Consider the following 19,447-nt stretch of genomic DNA (forward strand, 5'->3'; position numbering starts at 1 on the left):
CATTTGCAGTGGAATCCTGCACTTGTGGAATGAACAACGTGCAGCTCAGACACTGCAGCACAGTCCTTAGAATTGCTGATGTGTCTTCCTGGGGCTGTATATAACAGTACACTCATGCTGGCCACTGCATTGTGGCCAGGCAAGAAATTGCCCAGGTTACTAAGTCATCTTGGAACAGTACTTTTCCCTTAAAGTAGTAACCACATAGAGAGCTGTGAACAGTATAATAATTTACCTAATCAAATAGTTTAATATTATATTTTTTTTTCCTGTAAAATCTGATATGCCTTGAGCTGGTTTAGGATTCTTTAATGCAGTTTAGAAGGCATTTTCATTTTCACCTTGTAGACTTAGACTAGTCATAGTGATATGATGATGTTTCCTTCTTGATTTAAGTCGTGGGATCCAGGTGGTAATTGCACCTGAAACACTGCTAGAATAGTACTCCAGAGTTTTCTAAGGGGGCTACTTGTTCCTATTTTAGGTAGAGTTGTACTGGTCCTTTAGTGTAAACACACTGCTTGCCTACAGTTTTAAAACCCTCACCAAGTCACTGCTGTGGTATTTGCCAAAAAAGCTTATTGTTTTTGAATTCCAGCACATATCAGCTGTCCAATGCTTACTTTTTGCTGAAAGGGATCCTATAGTAGAAGATTTGTTACTGGAGCACAGAAAATTGAAGTAAATATTTATAAAGCTTGTAAAATTTTATATTATGAGTATCACACAGTGGTTAGATTAATAAAAGGCCCAGTTTTGTTTGACCGAAAATCTTTAATACTGAAAATTGATATAATTAATTATTGAAGCAAAGAGGAAATACCATCTGGTTTTAGTTTTAGTCCCCCTGCCTCTCATATTATGGGTACAAACGAGAAAAGTGTGTCTTTGTTCACTGTCAAAACTACTTGTGCCAAGACTGAATGGACAGAGGAGACAGAAGTCCTTCCACTTTGTGGTACCAGTGGCAGTCCTTAGGCTAAGAGCCAGTGTTCTGTGAGGAAATGTAAAAACACCTGGCCTTGCATTGTGTCTGGGGTAGTTGTTTTGTAACACTGAGCTCCAAAGGGAATCCATTATTTAGGAATATATCGCTTCCAGTACGTGTGCTTCAAAAATACCAGTGTAGAGATGTTTCTTGTGACATTAACTATGAACATGTGGTTTTTTTCTTTCAGAACAAGTCAAATGCACCTAGTGAGAGCAACCTTACCCTGCTCTGCAGCAGTGCTAATGAGCAGGCAGAGTGGAACCTGGGCCAGGATGACAGTGTCCTCCATGGGAAGCAGCTCCCCCCATCACCAAGGAAGCAAGTTTCTTCTGCTGGCCAGAGCGAATCTCTCTCAAAGGTGGAAGAAGAAAAGAGTGGCAAAACCTTTACCACTGACAAGATGGGCACCACTAGTTTGACATCCCTGTCTCCAGTACAATCAAGTGCCCAGTTTGCTTCCCTAGAAAGTTTCAAAGCAGGCTTTTCTTCCTGTCAGTATGCAAAGCCTAATGAAACACTAAGCAATACCTCAGAAGATCAGCTCCCAGCAGGTCTTGCTCAACAGCCATCCATTCTGGTCCCTTGGGAGAAAGCTGGGAAAGAAGGAGATGAAACTCCAGAAGAAGGTGGACTTCTTCAAGAAGTGGTGTCATTGTGTAAACTGAATTCTGCTTTTCACTATGGTTTAAATATTTCAAAGGATAGCTTATCCAGCAGTAGCAGTGGAAATAAAACGTAAGAAAAGTATGAGAAGAGAAACTTGACTCCCATCAGATGTTAAAGGGAGACTACTCAGGACTCCATATAACTCCATATAACATGATAACCAAAAAAAAATGAAAAGGAATAAGATCTTCAGTTATAAAAATAATTCTCTTCAGTTGAGTATGCATTTTCTGCCATTGGACATCCGCTTCTATGTTTACTCAGTTCATTTGTTGGCTGTAGTTAGGTCCACAAAATGGAACTAAATATATGAATGCACTCTCAAATCAGGTACTAGTTAGTCTCTGTGTTAAAAATACAGCAAGTGTATGGTGCTTCCTAGCACTTGCTTCTGTAAGCAGCAAGGGTCTCGCCTAAAGGTAGCCAGGTTTTGAAGGTACTGTGTTAATCCCATTAGCATGAAATGAACCAAGCAATCTGATTTGTCTGAAATGTACAAATGTTAATATTTGTAATGAATAATAATTGCCTTAATCTTTTGAGAAGGGGTTTAACTGTCTTAGAAGATGAATGCAAATCTACAAAACAGCAATAATGATTTTCCATGGCAGGAATTTGCTTCAGCAAAGGTGGGGGGAGGGAAGGAGATTTTTTTAGATTAAGGAATTTCTTGTGACTATAACTTGGAACTTACTCCAAACTAAAACTGTGGCTCTGTCTTTCAGACTTCAAAAAGATAGCACGTGGTTTTTTCTCTTCTATGAAGTACATGAAGTGCTGAATTATAATGTGACGTTTATTGACTTCTGTTTACAACTAAGACACTTTAAAGACACATTATCAGTTTCCCTAGGTAGACTAATTCACCTAAAAATTCCCAGAAAGGAAAGTGTAAGTGGAATTGATAGATTTCTATTCTTTTTTTTTAATTTTCTGCAGTTTAATAGTTGGAAAACTAATTTGTGCCTAATTTGTAACACTAGAAAGCTAAATTTACAGATTCAGTTTGAGACTGCATATATCCAACTCTTGTTTTAGCCAAGATGGACAACCAAAAACTTATTTCTAAATTCAATGAAGAAGAAGAAACAGTTCTGATGTATAATGGATTTAGAACAAGCATTTGTCCTCCTTCTGGCAGTATTCCTGATGAATATTTGGATATTTAAAATCTGAACATTTTTAATGCTATATGGAGCAGCTCTTTAATTTTTAAAATTTTCTTCATCATTTCTTTTTCCACTTCACCATACATACCTTGTCTCCACAACAGCTCAGGACAGAAAAATTAATCTGTTTCAGCAGATTGGAATCATCAGCTTTGAGGGATATTTGTGGTAAAGTTGGTAGAAAGAGCACATGGGTATAAAATGAACCCTGCCTGTGAAGAATGTTCTCCTGCTTTTCTAGGTCATGAAACCATTTTTCTTTCCCACTTTGGCATGAATGATTTCTGTTAATCTCAGCCTAGGCCTGAGTGAGCCCGTTCCTGGGGCTGGTATTTGGGTCAGATTGTGCTTTAATATCTTAACAGTAGTTTGTAGCAGAGTTTCATATCAGTTGCCTCACTGAGATTTATGAATTCATTTACCTTCTAGCTGACACAAATGGGAAGGTTTTTTCTGGCTGCTTTCTTGCAAGGCAGCTGACCTAAGGGAATTGCTCCCTGTCATGGCAGAGACACGTTTGGAACCTCACCAGAGAGGATTATTAGGGTGAGACCTGGGGTTTGTTAGTGTGGAGTTTCATCTTCTTCCAGAATGAGAAGGGCTGGGCCAGTCCTTACCACTGAGCATGAGCCTCCAGAATTAATTTTTCTTAATCAGTGCAACAAAGCTAAAAGGTTGTAAAAGTGCAGATCTTGCAGAAATATCTGTGTCTGATCAAGCAGGAGCATTTTCGAGGGCATCTGCATTGCTGAAGAACCTCAGTGTTCCAGAGTCAGCAGTTGTACATCCAGAGGTCTGTGCTCCAAACTATTTGTTTATCCTTTGGTTTCCTCTTGTGCATCAACATGATATGTTGTGAACTTTTTTAATAACAAAAAATGTTACTTGGCAAAATATTTTGCACTATTAGAAATCAAAAGCATCATAAAAATAATGAAAGTCTTCACTCTCAGCTTTCCAAGTGGGTCAGGCCAGGTGCTGTTTAGATTGGACAAAGTGTCATCTGCTGTTGAGATGACAAAGCTCCAGAGCAACTTGGTAGTTCCTTGTTTAAAGCTGGCATTAATAACTTGAGGGCATCCTTCTGCCTTGCTGGTACTCAACATTGCCCAGCATTGTGCTGCAGCTGTGTCTGAGGAGACAGGCAATACACAGGTTCTTGTAGCACATCTCACTCCTTCTCATTCATCTCCTTGCATTTTGGGATGAGAATTTCAAAGTTCACCTTTTCTTTTCCTCTGCACCTCACATGATGTTTCTATCCATGGTTCAATCTAAGTTGCTTTTTCCCTTCATTATTAAAGATGCTAAACAGTATCAATGTTTTAAGGAGGAAAATAGGAAAAAAACCCAGAAATTATGGCCATCATTACTTTCAAAACTATCAAACACCTAAGTCCAGGAATGCTGCCAGAAAGTGGTTTTCAAAAATTACTGTCTAGTACTGGCATAAATCTTACTGGCTTTACATAAGGATTAGACACTGAACAAATTATAACATAGGTTGTCCCATTCTCAGCTTTGTGAAATAAATATGGAAGCCATGTGAGACTGCCAGTATTCTTAAGTTTGTATAAGGATCACAAAATTGAAGGATTGATAGTGGAATCTTTCAAAATTAAGGCATTATAGTAATAATTCACTGCTTCATAGAGTGAAAATGCAGGCTGAAAAGAAGTAAACAGTTTAAATAAAAGATGGTAATATTCAACTTAGAATTATTTTAATTTCAGTCAAAATGTTTCTGTGCTTATGCTGCATTGTTTCCTTACTATTTACAAAGCTCATAGTTTGTTTACAATCATTAAATAGTATGTCTTTTTTGGTTTTGAACCTTGTATGGGTTCAGATATAGCTTAGTCTTATATATATATATATGTTGATTTTAACTGTAGGTACATTTTTTACTCTGTAATATACAGAATCTTTTCCACTTACTATCAGTGATCTTTTAAAAAGGCTAATATTTGTGCCTTATTTAAATAGAATTGCCAGTTACCAAATAGATAAGAGTCCAAACTGGTATTTCTGGTTCAACACTCTTGTTCTCTGTCCTTGTGATAATATAAAACTGTTTATTGGCTACATATGCAGTATTTTTAGTACCACAGTGGGTTCTATATTAAGATAAACTTTCCAGGTCCAGTACTTTGCAAGTTTTATACTTGTATGCTTTTTATTTGTGGAAATCCTTCTAGTGTCTTTGAAATTCATCAACGTTGATCGCCAGGTACTGATGAGAACTGAATTCTGCTCAGTCAGAGCTCCTGAGGTCTTCTTCAGAGGCATCTCTTTTCTTCAGGATCTCAACAATCTTCCCATTTCTCCTGTTTAAGGGAGATACCAGGTTATTTGATTAAGCTTTTTGGTCTGTTATTTACACATAGGAACAAATTTCCGATGTAGAAAGTCAAACCAGGACTTGAAATTAATATTTTTGAGTTTATTTTGCATAGATGTCTGCCTAAAATGAGCCGTATCACTCATCTGGTTTAGGAGGAAAAAGTAAGGGCAGTGGAAGGACAAAGGGATTCCTGGATGTTCCAGTGCAGTGTGGTGAAGCAGAGCCTGGAAGTCCACAGGAGAGATAATAGCTTTGTAAAAATCCAGATTTCAGTTCTAGCTCAGTTACAGTGGTTTCCAGCTCAGTCATGTAAGTAAAAGTAATATTGCCTGTGGAGTTAACTCCCTGTGGGATTTGCAGAATGGATGATATGTTGTCCCAGTCAAAGCCTTCCCATTCACCTGTATGGAGATGTAAGGAGGGAAACTGCAGATACCAGGGAAGGACTGTAGATGCAGAGGTGATCCCTACCCACCCTCTATGCATGCAGAGGGCAGCCTGTGTAGAATAGGCAGTGGTTTGCTCTTCCATCTCACATATTTGGGCATCATGTAGTTCTGAAAAATAGACTTGTTCTGAAGAAAAAATGTAGTTGTAGAAGTTGTCCTAGAAGTTGTTGACTGAACCCTCCCTTGTCATTTAGCATTTCAGTGGTGCTGCTGCTGTTGGGGTGGGATCATCAGAAGCACTTGACACTGGCTGAAGTCCCCTCTCAGGCATTGCAACACAGACTTCAGGCAGAGTTGTAGACAAGTGCTGGGTGCTTCTGAAAATCCCACCCAATCTATTAGAAGAGTGTTCTAGACCTTAAATTTTTCTTTTAGATGTCTTTTCAGGTTTTAGGATGAGCTAGTTTACAACCTCGTGTTCTTGTAACCAATGTGAAGTCTAGGCAAAAGAACAGTTAAATCAGGCATTTAAAACAGCTTCTCTTTATCCACCTACAGTCAATAATACTCAGTTCTACAGAACAATTTTTTGTTGGTGCAGCTGTCTAATAGAATTACTAGGAGCATCTAAAATACTTTCTCTATGCATGTAAGTAATCAAAAAAACATTTCATGCAACAATCAAGTGCCAGCATGAGGCCCTTTTGCAAATGCCCCCTGTGTAATCCTGACTGTACCCTGTCCTGCAGGAAGAACCCCTAACCATGGACCTCCCTGATTCCTCAGGGAGAGCTCAAGAGGAGCTTTATTTCCAGGAATTAGCATCTTCTCCACTGGCACCAGCCTCCTGTCCAGGTGCTGTGAGACTCTAGCCAGTGTATTCCCAGCAGCCTGGAATTTCAGGCTAGACAAATGTGGCTAATAAAGTGAAACAGCTTCCTTATTGCAAAGTTCAGGATAGTGAAGGCTGTCAGTTCCCATGGTATTGCAGTGAATCTTTGAAGAATGAATGTAGAAATAATTGCACCAGCAAAACCAGTATGAATGGTGATGTGACTTGTGTTCAGTAACTTTGCTGCTGCTATGAGGCGTGTCTGTCTCTGCCGGGTGTTGTTCACTTGTTAGCAGAATCTGAGCTGACCAGAACGTGTCCTCATCTTCACCCCAGGAGCATGGACCACAGCTGGCCTAGAATTCATGTTCCTCAGGGTGTTGAACGTTAAGGAATGGAAAGGGATGATACAGTTTGTTTGTGCAAAGCCTCCTTGGATCTGTTTTGCAATATCTGTTCCACAGTTTCAGTCAGTGGCCAGTTGAAAGTACCTGACAGGTCTTTCTGAAAGCTGCTTCACTTATTCTTTTAGAGTTTCCTGTTGAGTCCTCAGCCACCTTAGTCTAGAGGGGCCATCCACAGCCCATGGAGTTGGCAGGACCATTGCCATCCTCTGCTGGGTTGGAGTATGAAGCAGGTAACACAGTTGGAAGTTAATCCAAGGTGTACTGTACTAAAGGGTACTCAGTTAAATTGTACTATTACTTAGGTCAATATTAATGACACTTGTGTTTAGAATCCAGTAACAGTATTAGCATCTGAAAAATAAGTTGAGTTCAAATACATTGACATTTATTATGCTTCAGTGTGAATTAACATTCTTTATGTTAAAAATAAGGGAGAAGCTTGGTTGGGAGGGGGAAATGAGTTGACTTTCAAATCTTCAGTGAATTTTGTGCAATATTTCTCCTTGTTTTAAAGTAATTTAGTAATTTAGTAGTGCACATCTGCTTTCAAGCAGATCCATGAAATTGTATTTTTCAGAAATATGTAAAATTACATGTAGCTTTGAAATATGGTTGTATGATAAAAACATGAAGAAATATATTCTAATGAGGCAAATGTATATTTCTAGTGACTGGGAGTGATTATGGATGTCACATTCTGTAGAAATAATAAGGCCTAAGCCAATGTTCACATACCAGTAGTTCCAGATAACTCTTAAAAAACCTGGTTAAATTGAAGTAAGGTTAACTATTAGAATTTATGATGTTTAGTTTATGATTTGGATCGCTTGCTTATCATGGGGTAAAAAGTCCTGCTTTTCAGGACCAGCAATGAGATGAGAGTTCATAGTGATGATGACAAGAATTTAGTTTGTGACATCCCTAATTATCATAAGTCATTACTTAAAACATCTACTAATGTTGCCAGTATTCTTTTAAGTTTTTGTAAATTAATGTCTTTGTATATTGATGTACATTTTCTTTTAACCTTTGTTTTTTCCTTGAGACCTTCTTTAAATTAATATACTTGAATGAGGCAATAAAGCACTGTGGAAGAGCTAATCTTGATGCAGCTTGCACACAAGCACATCACGTCTGTTACTTCATGATTTTTGAGGAGGAAGAGCAATTTAAAATGCTTAGATGTTTGGCAAACTGTCAGATTGTGTTTGTTAATTTTAAATCTGTGTCAGATATGATGAGAAATGCCTCGACACGGAACAAAGCAGAATCATGTATCTTGATGCTTCTAATTCGGTTTTTTTTTCATAATTTTTTTCTGTGACCCTTGAAAACCATTCCAAATAATGCCCCTTATTGTGAGCCTTTAATACTTTAAAGAGAGGCACAAATTACAGGACACATGGAGATTCTATTGATGATTGTGAGATTAAAAAAACCTCACCAAACAACCAGCATTGTCTTTACAGTTTTAAAAATTTAGTTAGTTACTGACCTTTTAACAAAACTAGAGCCAAATTTACTCCATGCTTTTGCACCTTCTGGACTACTGTTCAAAGTCATCTCGAGAACTGTAATTCTGACCTTAGACTACTGTTAGTAGTGCACTGTCTAGATGTACTAAGTGAGCTGTGATGTGTGGTGTGGTTTGTTTTTTTTTTTCCTTCCAAAGTTTGTGGCATCAGTAGAAGTTTTCGGTGAATTCCACATTACCATAAAGTGCCCAACACTGTATTATAAAATAAAATTTAACAATATCAAAATTCTTTGGGTGATGCAGGTTCTTGTTTGATGGGTTGATCTGAGCAGCATTTTCATCTTATCATTTTCAGCTTATCAGGCATGAAGATTAAAATGATCCTGTATTATTTTGGAAGTTTTTCTCCATTGAATGAACATTTCATTTTCTCAAATATAGAGAAAGCAGAATGTGTTTTCTTGAATGCAATAATGAATTGATTAGTGCAAATATTAAATGTTGATGTCTTTTGAAATTCTAGTGGTATTTTAAAAACCTTAGCTAATCATTCCTTTTTGTTAAACAGCTTTTCTTGGGCTCTAGATCTTCAAATTATTGCCGAAAAAGTAGGTATATTATCTTTTTCATAGGTTAAGAAATCAACATATTAAGGACAAACAAGCCAGAAGAAGGTACAGTAATAATTGATGGGTGCTGTGGTTTGAACCTTTCACATTAGATATTTTTAAAAGTAATAATTGTGATCTCACCAACTATTTTTGTGCTGTTCAGCCAAGTATTATCAGAGGTTAATATTGATAATGATCTCTTGGGGATCTTGCTGGTGAGGGAGGAGGGGTGCCTGACCTGCTGTGATAGCTGTGCTGGGATGTGATGGGGGGTCAGCCTGTGCTGCTGAGAGGTGCTGGCATCTCCCCTTTTTGCAAAGCTGGGCATCCCCTGCTCTTGTTCACCTGCCTTCACTGCCCTCCTTGCTGCTGCTGGGGAGAGGCTGCTGCAGAAGCATCTCTGGGCTTTGGGGGAGGCCGGGAGGACGATGGAGGAAGGTTTTATCTGGGCAAAAGGACATGTGAGGGCTGAGGTGACCCTGGCTGCCCTCTGCTGCTCCATCCTTCTCAGGGGGAGGGCTCCTCACTCTGCCCCAGCTCCATTGTGGAGGAATTCCTCCATGGGGGGTGAGGGGATTTCTGCCCCCATGGATCTCCCTGGGCTGCAGGGGCACAGCTGCCCCACCATGGGCTGCACCAGGGGCTGCAATCTCTGCTCTGCCTCCTGGAGCAGCTCCTGCCCCTCCTCACTGACCTCGGTGTCTGCAGAGCTGCTGCTCTCTCGTACTCTCTCCTCTCTCACTGTTATTGCACAGGGTATTTTCCCCCCTTGATCTCTTACCCCAGAGGTATTGCCAGTGTGGCTGATCAGCTCAGCCTTGGCCAGCTGTGAATCCATCCTGGAGCCAGTTGATTTTGACTCCACCAGACATGGGGGAAGCTTCTCACAGAAGCATTTAATGTAGTTGCAGGCGTGTGACTATAATTAAGATGGAATTCTCCATTGAATGGCTATGCAGTTTAATCTGATCTGTTATTGACTCTTCTATATTAAAAGCATTTTGATACCTTATGCAGACCACCCATAGACACTATGGTTTTAATATTTATGTAGTCAATCCACAACTGATGAGAAAACTACAAATTATCTTGATAAAAACAACAAGGGTATGATTTTAACACTTGCCATTAGACCTGTGCTAGCTTACTGCACCAGCAGAGTGATAACAGCCATGAAGCAAAGGTGGTAGCAAAGGGATCCTCACTGCTAGATTAAGCACAGCACATCTTGTAGTCATTCCTTTGACTTTCCAGTAGATATGCTCACATTTTTTCACCTGTTAAAATGATAGCTGTGAAAACAACCTTTTTGTCATAGGTCCAGATTATGAGTCACTTGAGGACATTATAAAAACAATCTTTGCAGAAGGAGCAAGAAGGAATGAAGCCTTTCAGGTAACGTTCTCCTGTTTTCCTTAGTTTTTTATCTCAAGGCACTGAGAGTGTGGTTGCAACTTGCATTCTGTGGATGTTTAAGTTCTTCCAAATCCAAGAATGAGAAAGGTGATAAGAAGAGGCAGTGCATGTTAAGTTGGCAGATTTTACACAGATGGTGCAGCAGGACTCTTCCTGTCGATACAATATGAAGTGTTTGAGAAAAACTCAGAGAGGTTTCCTGTACCAGCCATGTGGTACCTGGGTATGAAAGCTGGCTCATGTATTAGGAGTTGTGTCATTTGAGGGAAGAATGCAGTTCAAAGCACTGACTGACTGGGGACTTATTTAGAAGAAGAAATCAGAAACTCTCCTATTCATTAGTAACTTCTTGGTTGTGCTTCAAAAGCAGGTGAGAATTGCTTTTGCAACTCACTTTTACTTCCACACAGTGCAGCTGCAGCCTATCCTGAATGATGGACAAAGCATTTCATTTTCATTCCAGAACTCACTGTGTGTTAACCTCATGTTCACAAAATGAAAAATAACTTTATCAAATTCGAGGATTTAGATTTTTATTTGATGTGACAAGCAATAACAACAACAGCAACAACAAAAACCTAAGCAATGCCCGGAGTGTTGTTGTGGGTTTGCTGGTATTCAGATAAAGCAGAGTCGAGTCTGTGCAGATTTTTACCAGTCAGAAAAAAATGCTAACAGCTTCTTGCACTTCAAAAGCCCAGAGGCAGTCAATCCTGTTGGAAATTCTGTATGAAACATAAACAAGTACTAGTTCTAAAAGCAAAGTTTGGGCAGCACGTTTGGAATATGCTATGGGCTGTATATTATTTCTTTTCTGTGACTGCCTGTTTCACATTTCTCCTGAAAGTCGAAGGGCTGGGCTCCTGATGCTGTACTGCTCCACTATTTTTTTATTTTTGGGTCTGCTTCTTCTCTCAAATAATAGTCACTGAAAGACTCGGAACAAAGCAGCAACAAGCCCTACCATACAACTCTGAAAAAGAAAGCTACAGTGGCCTACAAAGAATCTACTAGACTTGGTTGTGAGGCTTTTCCTATTAGGTCTGTTATCTGTTTTTAATTGTTAAGTCCTAAACTACTCAGTTTCATGGATGAGACACAGTAGAGATGTCCTTTGCCATGTACAGCTTACACAATACTCATTTCTCTACAAAAGTTTGTTTTCCAGCTGTGTATAATTCTGTGAATAACTCAACCAAATTGTGGTATTCTGCCTTTAAATGTGCTTTAGAAGTTGTAGTTACAGCAGAAAGTTCAGTCCTGCCTACAGACCTCAGCTCAGTTCCATCCTTGCATTGGCTCCACATTCAGTAATACAGCACTGCATGGAGTCAGCCGTGTTCTGGTCACTGTTCCTTTTGAGAAAATAACCTGTTAATATAGTACCACCTGTTTAGCAATGAGAAGGATTATGTACTTAAAATGTTCAGCTGAATAATACATACAAACATCTGACATTTGGCCTGCTCTGAGAATAGGTGACATGCTTATTTAACGATTTCAGAAATGTTAAAATGGTGAGGTAGAAATTAAAATGTCATTTTAAAATAATATTTGTATTTAACTTATCTGATTCAGTCCTATTCTACATTTCCCCTTGGCATATTCGTACTGGGGGTCACAGTAGCAGTCTGACACCACAGATACTTTGAACGATATACTGAACATTGTTGGCATTTCAGCCTAATTAGTTGCATCCTATTTTGTGATTTGTCTTTGATCCTTTGGGTTGCTGGCCTAGGATTTTTTTTAACCTTTTTTTTTATGCTCATCATTGTCTCATTTTAAATGTCAACAGCCCAGTATTTGTGTAATTGGTTTTTTCCCCTTACTTCTTTTCTCCCCAGTGTCAGAAAATTTGACAAGCGATTTCTACATCTCAGGCAGGCTACACAAGAAAAATACATCCCAGGACTGAGTGACAAACACAAACTAATTTAGTCTGTGCAGGTCCTGAGTGCAGGCACATATTTTTCTGACCAGTGGCCACTGTTAACCATAGTTTTGAACCAGAGTGATCTTCTCTGGGACTGGTTTAATTGTTTGTGCTAGCACTGGGCCATGCCAAAAGGCAGATCTCCATCTTCTCTGTTGGGCTCATTTCTCATGCAAAAACCTGCTGGAGCTTCCTTCTCCCTGGGGTCAGCTTTATCATGCTTGTCTATGATCCTGCCACAAATCCCTCTGGAAGAAAAAGCTTGGTACTGGGCTTGTTCAACTGGGCATTGAGGTTTTATACATTCCAGAAGGAAAGTCTCAAACTGCTGGATTTAAATGTTTGCTTTAAAGGACCCTCACTTGTGCCCATGGGAATATTTAAATCTCTGGAAGAGCTGCAGTCCCTGGCACGAGGATGCACTGCCAGAAGCTGAGGGACAGGAGCAGTGCACCTCCTGCTCTTGTGGTTTGCTTCCCTGCTTTGTCACTGGGCTGTCAAGGTCACTCATTGTGTGGGTGTTTGTAGGTCGTTGTAGCCAAGGTGTGAAGCACTGTTCCCGCAGTGCTGCTGCAGCCTGGGCTCCTGGTGCCCTGTCCCACTGGACGCCCACAGCTTGTTACACAGGCATCCTCTCCCTGCTTGCTGAGGAGGGATCAGAAGCAGTTAAGGCCACATGTATTTGTTTAAACTGTTCTATCCTTCAAGCAAAACTACGTGGAAACTCCTCAGGTCTTCCCTGAAGACTTACACTTCCCTAATGTGGCTCACAATCGTGCAGTTACCTAGGGGTAACACTGGAATTCCTGTTACTTGTGTGCCAGCTGTGGGGAACACCAGAACTCCTGTTCCCTGTGTGCCAGCTGTTCTGTATGTGCCAGCTGCATGGGAGATGCTCAGCTTTTTGTTTTGTGGGGCAGAAAGCAGCTCTAACAAAATCTAACAAATTTCTAACACAAGGCTGCCCCGTGCCCACACTGCCTGGGCACTGCAAACACAGGAGTGCAGGGGCTGCTGGCACAGGTGACAAGGGCCACAGCCAGCACAATGTGGTCACCTTGCCTTAGGGTGGCCCTGCACAGCCCTTCCCTCCCACTCCTCCCCTGCTGCTGCTGCTGCTGAATCTGTGCTGCCAAGAAGGCTTAGTGCAGGTGCCAAGTGAAACTGAGTGGGTTTAAATTGGAAACACACATTTTTGTCAGCGCTGGTTATTACAGTACGTGCCAGTGGAAATTGCGCTTTTGCTGGAGCTACAGGTGGAACCTGAAAGGTCACACACAATATTGAGCTGAGGAGAATGGCATGCTTCAAATGGTGCCACGAGGAGCATGGAACCAGATGAAGGCCTGTGTGGCTTTTCTCTGATCAAAAAAGATGATTTAAAGCCATGATTTGGACATGCCCACCCCCGTGGTGCTTGACAATGTTAGATGGATTGCTGGGGAAGGAATTGCTTTGTCAAATGTCTCTGGGGAAAGAAAAATCATGGCCTGATAAAATGAGAAATTAAAAGCAACATTCGTGAAACCAAGTCAAAAAACAGGAAAGTTGCTCAAATTGGTTGCAATATAAAATCTCCCAGTACATTTTTATCCAATAAATATAATTTGAAAGAATGTAAACTCAGAAAAATCACGCTTGAATTGAGACCTCTGCCTGGCCTTCAGTACTTCACCTGTGCCTTGATTCATAATTTATGCTCTGGCTTTTCGCTGTGCAAGAGGTCTTCACACCTCATGGCATGCATTATAGATGGAGGAGTTTAGGTTAAAACATGCTTTTACTGTGAGGCTTGGGACACTGCCCACTCTCCACATCAAATTCATGTGTGCAGTTTAAACAAGACCTCACTCTGCTCCCAATAAATGCACACCAGATGTATCTTTTATAAATGTTAGGTTTTGCAGCATCTTGACACATGCCAGTAGTTTGAAGGCTGTGCATGCTTCAGTGGGGCATGAAAGCCCCATCCATTCATTCAGCTGTGACATCTTGCAATAGGCAAAATTCTAGTGGTGTCAGCTATTCGCTGCTCAACTTTATTGAGTTACAATGCCTAATCTGATGCTCTTTTTTTGAATTGTTTTCAGAGGTGTCAGTTTTCTTTAGCTGAGAGGTGATTGAATAGCACAGGAAAAGGAACTTGGCCAAAATCCTCTGATCCGTGATTCCTGATGTTATGTGACATTACACATGTAAGGTTTGTCCTGCAGTGACACTTGAGGCTTATGTTGAATAAAACATAGTACAGACATTTGGGGCTGGGAAAAAGACTTTGCTGTCTCTTGTCTGGAGACAAGATTTCTGCTGTGGGACTGTGTTTATTATGGACATTTTTAAAAGTGTGTCAACTATTTTCTTTATTTAATACTGTAAATTAGATGAAGTTTATTATTAATTAGCATCTGTGGGAACAATAATCACTAACCAGATGTAGACAGTGACAAAAAATTGTGGCTCAGCTAATCACTGGCCAGAAACCTGGATGGGCCAGATGCTTCCTCTCATCCTCCAGGAGCAGAAGGTGTGTTTTGGAGGTGTGGGAAGGGAGAGGATTCCCCACCTGAGAATGGCTGGCTGCAGCTAGAAAGTAGCTGTAAGTCTGTGAAATGTACTCGGAAAGTTTCAGATCACTCAGTTGTACTCAATAGAAAGATAATTCTATTTTGTTGAAATGAGTAAGAATTTTTGTGCTTCCTGTGTTGTGTGAAATAAATCTGTGGTGGTGGTGTTCCTCTTCCAGAGATCACAGAAAAGAACATAGGAAAGTTTTCTGTTTAAACCCCACTAGGTCAGATCATGATTGTCTTTGGAGAACAAGGCCTTAACAATATAAAAATATTGGCAAATGTGGGTTTCATGGTTTTGGAGCTGTTCCTCATGCTCAGACCTAAGAGGTGCTATTGATTTAGACAGCAAAATACTTTAACCCAAAAATCCCTTTGATTCTCCTTGCTTTCTTGGATTGTCCTGCTTTAACTTGTGCTTTTGAAGAATATACAAACTTTTATTTAGATGCCTGAAAAACTAAAGGATTGGACAATTATTTTTTAAAAAAACACATAATGATGCTTGACATAGCCCCTGGCACAGAGTTCCTCATGGGGAATCTGTGACATGGAAATAGTGGCTGACACACATTTATAAAAGGAGGAGATAAGAATAATACCTCAGTGGATTTGGATTCACCAAAGTGCCCTGTGATTATCTGGCAGTGCTCAAAGTGCCCTGCCCTGGGTGCACTGTGGCTGCTGCAGGATGCTGCTGCTTGAGTTTGGTTGGTTTTATGCCAACATACTGAGAAAAAAAAAATTCTCACCAAAAAAAAGTTCACATTCACCTTCTCTCCTGGGTGTATTGTTTTTGCAAAATGGGCCTTCATGACAGGCCTTTAGAGGGCTGGGGTGAGCACAGATGCCTCTTCCAAGAGGATCAGAGGACAGGGGTGTGGGAATGGCAGGACTCAGCTGGGAATGAGAGCAGAGTGCAGAAGGGACAAGAAGTGAGAGGCAGAGTTGGCCCATGGCCTCAAAGGCATCTGTTCACTGTTGGGAGTGGTTTCTTTAGGTGTTGCCTCCTGGGTTTCTGCAGTTTGGGAGGTCAGCTGCTCCCAGGCCATGGGGGCAGGGCTGGGCACTGCTCAAAGGGAAGGAACTGTGTCTTACCTGAGGTGTCCTGTCTTGGAGGAGCTGAGCTGCTCCCAGGGCACCCTATCAGGGTGCTGATGCTTTTGAGGCAGTAGGACTCTTGGCTTCTGAGGTCATTGATCTTTATTAAAAAGTAACAGAAAGGCTTTTGGAGAGAGCAGAAAATAGGACTTACATTAAGTGAAGAAAATCCTAACAGCTCTGCCACTTTTCTGCCTGTGCTCATCCACAATGCCTGGAAAGACAGCACTAATTTCCAAAACAGAGCATGTGCTTCTCAGCCTGTGTCTGTGGGGCTGTATTGATTTGTGCCACCCTGACACCTGGCACAAACACATCCTTTGGATGGTCCAGGGCAGTGGGTGGGTGTGGCTGCAGCAGAGGATGCAGTGCTGAGGCTGGCAGCCCCCACTGTTCATCTCATTCCCAAGTATGGAAAATGCTTCTTGATCACTTGATTTCTAATGGCAAACTTGACTTCTTAACCTGTAAATTTAGCTCTGATCTGGGGATCATTTCCTTTGTAATTGCATGATGAAATAATCTCATAAAGCAAAAGTAGTACAGGCTTTGATATAATCCTTATTTATTGGTCATTTTGATCCTGTACAGAGCAGAACAGTAATATGAATACAGCATCTAAACTATTATGTACATATAGAGAAGGAACAGCTAATTTTACATAAAACAGAGAAGGCACAATATGCAAGGTAATACTCACTGTTTCACAGCCTGGATGCCACCTTTTTCCAAGGAAAAAGGAATGGACCATGAAAGGGGAGAAGTTGCTTTTCCCTTCCCCTGCCTCTGAGAATCTTTGGAGGGATTTGGTGCAGAACAGCTCTTGTGTTCTAACCTCCCTTTCTTTGTAGAAAGCTATTAGATATGAAGAGAAGGTTAAATATGTAAGGCTTGGGAGCATACTGAGTTGTTGGGGTTTTTTTTTCTTTAATGGATAGGTTGTAAGTGATCATGAATAATATATTGTACTTCAAACTTTTGAGTCAAATAGTGAGAGAGATTAAACAAGTGGAATTTTGAAATCTTTTAAGTCTGTTATATGGAGATCTTGCCACAGTAGTAGAGGTTACCAGAGCTTTTTTGGAAACCAGAAACCAATTTCAATATATTTTCCTTATGGCAGCACACATGCTCTCCACATCTAGATGTTATGGCTTGTCCCTGAATGTCTGTGCTTCTATACATTCTGTTAAACCCCGGGGCTGAGAAGCAGGAAATACCTTGGCATCTGCTATCTCAGTCTTAATCTATGGGTTAATTTCATCAGGGATGTTACTAGACACTCTTTAAAATGTATTCTCTTTTGTTTTAGCTGTTGTTCCCTGGTTGAGACATGCCCCAGAAGGGTCAGTCCTCTTAACCATGCATATTATGGTCACTACAGCACGTTCATGAAGCGACAGCTTTGGGACTTTTTGTGCTTCTCCAGGCTGCCACTGAGCATTTCCAGCTGCATCATCTACCTCCCTGCTGCCTTTGGGTGTTGCTTCGTTAACTCAGATTTTCAGGAAATGTGTTTAGAAATGACATTTGTTGCCTTCTGGGCCTTTTTTTTGTTTGTTGCTTATAAGATCATAGAGTTTGGAATATTTCACATTTTAATGGCTGTTTGAAGTAAAACATGCTCCCTGTGAGTTACCCTGCACAGATCTGTTTCAATGGGTAATTCTCATTCCTGACTCACCATCATCCTCCCACTGCTTCCTTTGGCCTCACTGCTGTGAAAGTCCAGCTTCACCCTTGCTGGGATCCATATTTTGCCTCCACTCCCTCAAGTGCCATGTACTTTCATTTCCTTTTCTTCTCTCATTTTTCTGTGAATTTCCACCACTCTTACTTTTATCACTTCCTCTCCACCGAGCCTGACAGCAATCACAACTTACTCTAATCTTAGTTTAAAGGTTTTTCCCCTGCCTTCTGTCTCCTTGACTTACTTTCTACAAACCACACTCGTATTTCACTGTGAGATTTTTCTCTTTGTTGTGCTTTTATGAGTGTCTTTTTAATTCTCTAGGAGCATATTCCTCCTGAACTCTCTTTGGTCTGTATGAAAAGTCTTCAGGCTTTCATCTTCTCTGCCTCTTCCTTCCTCTGTACATGCTCCTGGGTATCTTGCTCAGCCCTAAAGATTCTCTCTGTGGCAACACTTTCTGGAATATTTTATTACATCTCTACAGATTGTTTTTTAACTGTCTCCCAAATTTCATCCAGAAAGTCAAACCACGGAGAAGAGCAGATGAACTCTTCAGCTACTTCCTTATTCTTGTGCTTTCCTTCAAGTTAGTTCTCCTTGCAAACTGCCTCCATCTTCAGCTGCTTTCTCCCTTTTGTCCTTTTTCTTTGGATAAGGTGATAATTAAGCCTGGAAGGGACCTGCTGATGTCCTCTAGTTCAACCTCCTGCTCAAGGGCAGACCTCAAAGTTAGACCTTTATTAAAACCATTCTACTGCTATTTCTGTTATGAGCTAATTTCTCTTTTCCTTTCTCCATCTCTGTTATTCCCTGAGATCTCAATCAATTCTCTCAGTTGAGCTCATTGACCAGAAAACCAAGAGCATGAAGCAGGTGTGTGGAAGCATTTTCTTTGCATCCACTTTGTAATTCCAGTGCTACTTCTGCTGCTTGGGCCTAATTCATTCTTCCACATTTACCCTGGTGCTGGCTGTCCCCAAATTTTTTCTTCCTCACACACTTCCTGCTTGCCTCCTTGTTATCACAGCCTCCCATGCCTTTGCCCTCTTGGCCACTTTCTTGGCATGGTTTGTCTTTGGCTCTCTTGCAGCTTTTTTGTGAGTGAGGCAAAACCCACGTGTAAGAATCCACAGAAATAATTCCTGCTTCCCTTGTGGTCTTTCATCTTCACATGCTGTTGTTCTCTGCTGGCTCATTTACTTGGCTGCCTCAAACTGGACACTCTTTGAGTCAATTGCTTTCTTTCCCCCATTCCCAGTGTTTATGTATCTTTCTAGAAATGATCACACCTAACAAACTTTGCTGTGTGCTTTATTATGCCTCAGCATAATTGTCTCATTGGGGCAAAAGCTGGGCTAAAGCAAGTTTCAATTAAAGGCTACTGCATCTGTAATTACATAAAGCCATGATTTGAAAAGATCCAGAGAAAATAGTTTCTGCTCTCTCTTATCATTATTTTAGTAACTTATTGTTCCACCCTTTCCTCAGTTGTCTTTTGAACTCTCTGAATTTAGACTGCAGCTGTACAACAGTGATTGCATTCAAAATAATAAGCTTCAGTAGTAAAGCTGTAAATTTGGCTGGAATAAAATCTGTCATGTATTTTTGCTGTGACTATATTCTGCTCCTCTAACTCAGCTTGAACCCAACCATACACTCACATTTTCTGTAGTGCCTTGTTTTGAAAGATATTGATGAGGACTGCAAAAAGTTCTGAATGTGCTTGCTATCATAGTTACTGCTAATCATCTAATACAAAAATAAATGTGAGTGGCATTGATCTTCAGTAATCCCTTAAGGGGCCACCCAAAATGAATCATGAATTGATCATTAATTGAAAAGATGAGT

The 19,447-nt window shown here is 40.5% G+C and overlaps 1 protein-coding gene across 2 annotated transcripts in view; it reads left to right on the plus strand.

The window, feature by feature from the left end:
• DENND1B (DENN domain containing 1B) overlaps positions 1-8,561 on the plus strand; it is a 149,898-nt gene extending 141,337 nt beyond the window's left edge. For both annotated transcript variants that reach the window (XM_014885761.2, XM_014885770.2), the window contains one exon: positions 1,179-8,561. In XM_014885761.2, coding sequence (XP_014741247.2) covers positions 1,179-1,730 — 552 coding nt within the window. In that variant the 3' untranslated portion in view covers positions 1,731-8,561. The remainder of the gene's footprint in view (positions 1-1,178) is intronic.
• The last annotated feature ends 10,886 nt before the right edge of the window (positions 8,562-19,447 follow it).

Source organism: Sturnus vulgaris, chromosome 9 (genome assembly GCF_052056855.1).
Source record: "Sturnus vulgaris isolate bStuVul1 chromosome 9, bStuVul1.hap1, whole genome shotgun sequence".
Classification (NCBI taxonomy): Eukaryota; Metazoa; Chordata; class Aves; order Passeriformes; family Sturnidae; genus Sturnus; species Sturnus vulgaris.